The 6,480-nt window shown below is 40.7% G+C and overlaps 2 protein-coding genes across 2 annotated transcripts; both read left to right on the top strand.

The window, feature by feature from the left end:
* Positions 1–270: 270 nt before the first annotated feature.
* On the top strand, positions 271–1,556 carry LOC124140479 (neuronal acetylcholine receptor subunit alpha-7-like). Its single transcript, XM_046508041.2, has one exon. The coding sequence runs from the start codon at positions 327–329 to the stop codon at positions 1,554–1,556; it is 1,230 nt and encodes a 409-aa protein (XP_046363997.1). The 5' UTR covers positions 271–326.
* A 2,020-nt stretch (positions 1,557–3,576) lies between these two features.
* On the top strand, positions 3,577–6,141 carry LOC124140461 (neuronal acetylcholine receptor subunit alpha-7-like). Its single transcript, XM_046508021.2, has 2 exons — positions 3,577–3,590; positions 4,857–6,141. Exons 1-2 carry the CDS (start codon positions 3,577–3,579, stop codon positions 6,139–6,141), a joined length of 1,299 nt encoding a protein of 432 aa, XP_046363977.2.
* The last annotated feature ends 339 nt before the right edge of the window (positions 6,142–6,480 follow it).

Genomic DNA, 6,480 nt, shown 5'->3' with positions numbered 1-6,480 from the left:
CACACACACCCGAAAGGCCTGAGAAGGAACGCTTGTAGTCGTGGGAATACATTATATGTGCCCAAACACGGCCAGCGTGTTATCAAATTTCAGAATTGATAAGCACTTTCACATCACAAAACTAGATTTGTTTACATATATTCAGAAATAATTACTTCCTATTTCTTCATTTTTCATGTTAATTTCAGGAAAGACACAAGAAGTGCTTTTGACCAAAGTCAGTGCGTTTCATTGGCTGGTCCCAGAATTGAGAACAGGCAGCCAAGTGTGCTGAACATTAAGCTGTCATCGCAGAGGAAGAAGATAAGGGCTGATGCTATACGACCATGATGTCGCCAGTTTTGTATATTCTTGCCTGTGGTTTTGTGTCCGTTGAGACACAACTCAGAAAAGCCACTGGTGAATTCCGCCTCTACAATGACATCATCTGGAACAACAACCCATACGAGAGGCCCGTCTACAACAAATCCGAAACTATTACAGTTGAATTTGACTTTAATCTACACACAGTGAGCCAATACATTGAGTCACAACAACAGCTCCTATGCACAGGGTGGTTTTTTGTGACGTGGTCTGATCAGTTTCTCACCTGGAATTCTGAGATGTATGACGGAGTTGAGTTTATCAGACCACCAGATAGCTACGTGTGGAAACCTGATATTGTTGTGTCCAATTCCTTCCAACAGCTCGACCGCCTTGGAGGAGATTTCGTGTCTCTGAAACTATTTTCAAATGGACATATACAGTGGATGCCTGGGGATTTATTCTACCTGCCATGTAATGTTGACGTTGAGTTGTACCCATTTGATAGCCTGAGGTGTTTTATGAATCTGGTTGTGTGGTCACACTCAGTGACAGAAGTTGACCTGAAACCACGGCAATCTCGTGCTGGAGTGTCCAGTTCCAATATACGGGGTCAGTGGAGTTTGACGTCAGCCCCTATCATGTCGTTGAAAAAACATTCTGACAACAAAACAATGTCAACAGTGAAAATTACACTCACTCTAGAAAGACTCCCAACCAATTTTGTCTTTAACTTTATCCTTCCCGTCATGATTCTCTCTCTTCTAGGAACGTTTGTGTTCCTCATTCCAGCAGATTCAGGAGAAAAAGTATCATTTGCCATCACAATTCCTCTTTCTTATGGTGTCTACATGGGATTTCTAACAAACATGGTACCACAAAGTTCCGAGGGTGTGTCCACCTTTATCATTTTCCTTGGAATCACGCTATCATTGTCTGCGTTATTTGTCATCCTCAGCATATTCAGTGTCAGGATCTCAGCACGCAGTAATTCACGACCCGTTCCTAAAGCATTCCAAAGAATCACCGTCTGGGTTGAACATGTTAAAAACTGTGGTCGACAAAGAAGGTTGCATCCTAACCATATCTCTGAGGACACAGAACAATCAGATGAGTGCGAGGCTAAGGAACATATTCAAGTAATGACGTGGAATCGAGTGAGCTCAGCTCTGGATCTGTTTTTCTTCTGGGTGTTGTGTATACCTTTGTTGATAGTGATTCCAGTACTGTTGCTGTCCATAGCAGTGCTTTAATGACAAAATATTTCTTCCGAACCATCAATTGTATATGTCGTATTTAGTAGAATAGGTTATAGTAATTCTCTGAGAAAAATATTCATTGTGAATTGTGCGTGGAAATAATTGACAGTGTCTTTATTTTTGTGTGACTTGAGTATGCTCTATTATGATGTGCCATCTGAAATACAAAACGTTATCACCAGAGAGTAACCAGTCTCGATTATCCGCCAAAACAGATTCCTTTCCGCACAAAAGGCAAAACAGCAGTGAAAGCTATATGAATGGATCACTGCAAATCAGTGATGACTCTAGTTTTTCGCGCCCCGAAACTCAAAACTGTATGGTCTGTTCTCCAATGATGGCACGGACGAGGACATAAGAACTCATCTAAATCAGATTAGACTAGCAAAAGCTATCATGTGTCGCAGGAGAAGAATCCGTTTTCAGCCCTCGCAATTGGGAGAGACATTGGGGGACGCTGGTTGTCAAGTCATAGTTGAGAGAACAAAGCAAAGTGACGCAGGTCTCTGACAGTTTTGTGTGTGTGAAGCCCAAAGGAGAGCTGGTACAGTCTGAAAAACTAAGGATCATATTCAGTGCAAATCTTGGATTTGACCCGACGATAATAGGATCCTTGGACGTAACAACTTGGGCACCCGTGCACCGTTGATCGAATCCAAGCTTGACCAGAGTGTTAAACGACTATGACCGTGCACTGTGGATGGTGCACTCTCTGGCTTTGGTTTATGCAATACATTTTGTGTCAATAAATGAAGAAGGACGAATCAAAAGTCATGCCTACCGAGCAGAAACAGTGTTCAAATGAAGTAATGCCATAAAGTGACATGAATAATGAATAAGATTTTAACTGACCATTCAGCATTGAAAATTGCTAAAATTCCCATGTGCAATTAGCATATAATTATCATGACAACCGAGTCCACAAATCACAATATTATGTTATTTTTATGTGTGCAGTTCGACAAATGCGTTAAGGTGACACTAGGACACATGTGTTTATCTTGAAGGTAGCAACGTCTGCGACTGCCACGAGCTATAAAATATTCCTTGCTTTCCACAGATGTTAAACAGAGTTGGTGCCAATTATTAATCTTGATGCACTGTGGAATCTGTGATAACATGAATTAGCAGTTCATAAAACTGATTTAAGAGGTCCGTACCTGACGGTTATTGACTGCTGTGTTGCTCTGGGCCTCTGTGCCCATGTTTACATTGCACTTTCTAGAGCCCGTAAATTGTAAATGAACTGCTGAAGTAGTTGGACGCACTAAATACTCGTACCTGTTATGCTGCGAATCCGTGTTTCATTGTGAAATGTTAGGACCCTACAACTCCGAGTTTTGGCATCCTGCACAGTCCAAGCTGTTTTGTGCAAACAGAACAGAGTTGGTATTTTATGAGCGGATTTGGGGAACGTCAATCATTGTGCTTGTTGATAGCAGATAGTTCGTTGGGATTTATGCAGCCGTTCAACTGTTTCCATGACTTGACATTGCCCATCTAAAAGGTTGAGATGAGTTGGGCGATAAAGTCAAAGACAAACATAATGGTAATAATCTGAACTGATTTTCGGAGGACTGGTAAGTAACATACAGGAATATGACCCGTTCTATTTATTTTACTTTATTTAATATAACACTGAGAGGTGGCACGTGTTTTCTTATTTCAGCTTATCTGCAATTGCGTAAGTGGTTTGTTATCATCATTCACCATTTCTTATTAATATCCTTTTTATTTATTTAGTGCAATCATTTGTGAGAGCGATCAGTTTCGCGTCAATTGACCTCACTGATCCAATGGTACATGTTGTTTTAATAGTTCCGATATTTGAAACACACCGTATTGTCTGTTAACAATGTATTTGACATGTTCTCTGAAAAATGTAGCGTCCGCAAATCTGCATTTTGTAATGGCCTCCAACGATTATTGAGAAATTACTTTTCTACAAATATTTAGGCCTGCAGGGATCAAACTGAAACAGTCGTGCAGGGTAATGTTCTTTAGAATAACAAGAATGCTGAAAAAAAGGTAAGATTTCGGATTAAGTAATTAAATATTTGACCAGTCACATGCCAAATGTGACGTACTGCTGAAATTGTATTTGCGATACCATTAGAATTAAATCTCCGAATAAGAATGTGGAGAATGGAGACTTCTGATGTGATGATTGAATTTTATCATTTTTGTCAAAATATAAGATAATATTAGGGACCCACAATTTCACTGCCTCAAAACACACCATTAGTATTCTGTGAAGGAAGGAGCCGACATCAGGACATCCAGCATACAACTTATTTTTAGCTCACCTGGCCTAAAAGGATTTTGTCGCCGGAGGTCGTCCGTCATCGCGAACTGGATGCAATTGTTTTACATTTTTGACATCTCCGACATGGCTTGATGGTTCAGTTAAAATTGTATTCAATAAGCACCGAATAGCCATGTCCCTTCAATTGTTTTACTCACCTGAACTAGGAATAAAGGAGACCGGTGAGACCATTTTATCTGTTTCATATTTAGATGTATGCATAAAGATTCAGAGTGACAAAACACTCTCCCAATGTCTACATGTCGCAACTTTTTAGATACAATCGAACATGCCCTTTTACGAAGATTACAACTCTTTGTCAGTAGTTGTTTCATCCAGGTTACAAAATTCAATGATTGAGCAAAGCTTTCAAACAGTTTGATGGTAGGCATACGGAGGAAAGTAGCAAATTTGACACATCAGTGATAAAAATAATGTCCGATGCAATTCCCTATTTTGACTTGTCCCCGTGTTAAACAATTGGTTTAACTTTGAATGTGTTTGTGACATGTGCAACTAGTGGGACAGGATATTCTCCCTTTTTCGCGAAAACCGGGTTTTAATCACTATTTGATAGTAATTACTAAACACATGTTCAGGATAGTCGCAATCGTACAATCAACTCTCCTTTGAGCAGATTTGAAATGGACATGAAAAGGGTTTTGTCGCTCTCATTTCCCTGCATTTACCGATGAAAGATAATGCAAATGCCATTGATTAAACAAGCTCGTGTTTTCGTTGGAAAACAATGAATGGAATGCATTGTTCGTTGTGTATTTATTATAACATTAATTAAAGCATCCCATGTTTGTTGCAAGAGACGACTAAATGGATTGGGTGTTCTTGCTCGCTGACGTGGGTCCAGCCTCGAGCTATATATATTGCTGAATGCGGGGTTACACATCAAACAATCTAACAATATCAATTTGACTATTTTAAATTCCCTCTTATTTAATCTCTGAGACACGTGTATCTTTTCATTATTGCAGCTCCACGGCATCAACACTCGGCACTGCGAAGTTCTACATTACCATCTGTGCAGTCATGCTGCTCTTCACAATCTGTAATTTGGTGATTGGTGTTGTGTCTATCGAGCCAACCAGACACTCAACTGGTGAATTCCGCCTCTACAATGACATCATCTGGAACAACATCCCATACGAGAGGCCCGTCTACAACAAATCCGAAACTGTTACAGTTGAATTTAACTTTCATCTACACACAGTGAGCCAATACATTGAGTCTCAACAACAACTCCTATGCACAGGGTGGTTTGTTGTGACATGGTCTGATCAGTTTCTCACCTGGAATTCTGAGATGTATGACGGAGTTGAGTTTATCAGACCCCCAGATAGCTACGTGTGGAAACCTGATATTGTTGTGTCCAATTCCTTCCAACAACTCAACCATATTGGAGGAGATTTCGTGCCTTTAAAAGTATCCTCTGATGGACACGTGCAGTGGATGACAGGAGACTTATTCTACCTGGATTGTGAAACGGACGTTCTAATGTATCCATTTGATAGCCTGAAGTGTTCTATGGAGATTGTCGTCTGGTCATATTCGACGTCAGAAGTTGACCTGAAAGTCCGCCAGTCAGTAGCTGGAACATCTAGTTCAAACATAGGCGGTCAGTGGAAGCTAAAACCAACATCAATCACAGCCAAGGAAAAGACCTTTGACAACAAGCCAATATCACATGTGCTTATTACGCTTACACTTGACAGACGCTCTGTGCATTTTGTCTTCAACTTCATCCTCCCTGTGTTGATCCTGTCCGTCCTGGGGACGTTTGTGTTTCTCATTCCTGCAGATTCAGGAGAAAAAATATCCTTGGCCATAACGATTCCTCTGTCATATGGGGTCTACATGGGCTTTCTCACAGACATGATACCCCAGAGCTCCCAGGGTATATCGCCTTTCATCATCATCCTTGGACTCACACTTACAATGTCTGCAGTATTTGTCATCGTCAGCATCTTCAGTGTCCGGTTCTGTGGACAGAGTGAATCGAAACCCATTCGTAAAACATTACAAAGATTCACAATTTGGGTCGAAAAGGTCGATGCATTTGGCCGGTTTGGAAACCGTGACAAACCTGCAATTGAGGAATCTGGACAGTTACAAGAGCTTCAGGCTAAGGCTACTCAGCCCGTCACATGGGAACGAGTGAGCAAAGCACTGGATTTGTTTTTCTTCTGGGTGCTGTGTATCCCTTTACTTTTGGGAATTCCAATAACACTGATATACATCGGCTTGAACTTGGGTTTCTAGGTTATGAATCATTGATGGAGTGTGTTTAAAGTTTTTATATGTTGTCTCTCGTATTGATCAGTTCGAGTAGTAAATGTGTCTTTGCTTCTGAATGTATTCTCTCGTAAGGAGACTGTCAAACAGTGTTATATATGACGTGGATCTTTTCAAATTTTAGGCATCAACCACCACAATGCTGTCTGAAGCAATTCCCTATTTAAACAGGAACTAGATGTTCCTGTGTTTATTTAGGTGAACACTTGACTTGCCTTTACGCTTGTGACGTGAGCAGCCGGAGGGACAGGATACGGTCGCATTTTCGCGAACACCTGGATTCATCTATTTGATAGTGATTCAAGA

This window comes from Haliotis rufescens, unplaced genomic scaffold, assembly GCF_023055435.1.
Source record: "Haliotis rufescens isolate VD_foot unplaced genomic scaffold, xgHalRufe1.0.p SCAF_37, whole genome shotgun sequence".
NCBI classification, from domain to species: domain Eukaryota; kingdom Metazoa; phylum Mollusca; class Gastropoda; order Lepetellida; family Haliotidae; genus Haliotis; species Haliotis rufescens.
The sequence above is the reverse complement of the archived record's forward strand: the minus strand, read 5'-3'. Positions and strand labels throughout refer to the sequence as shown.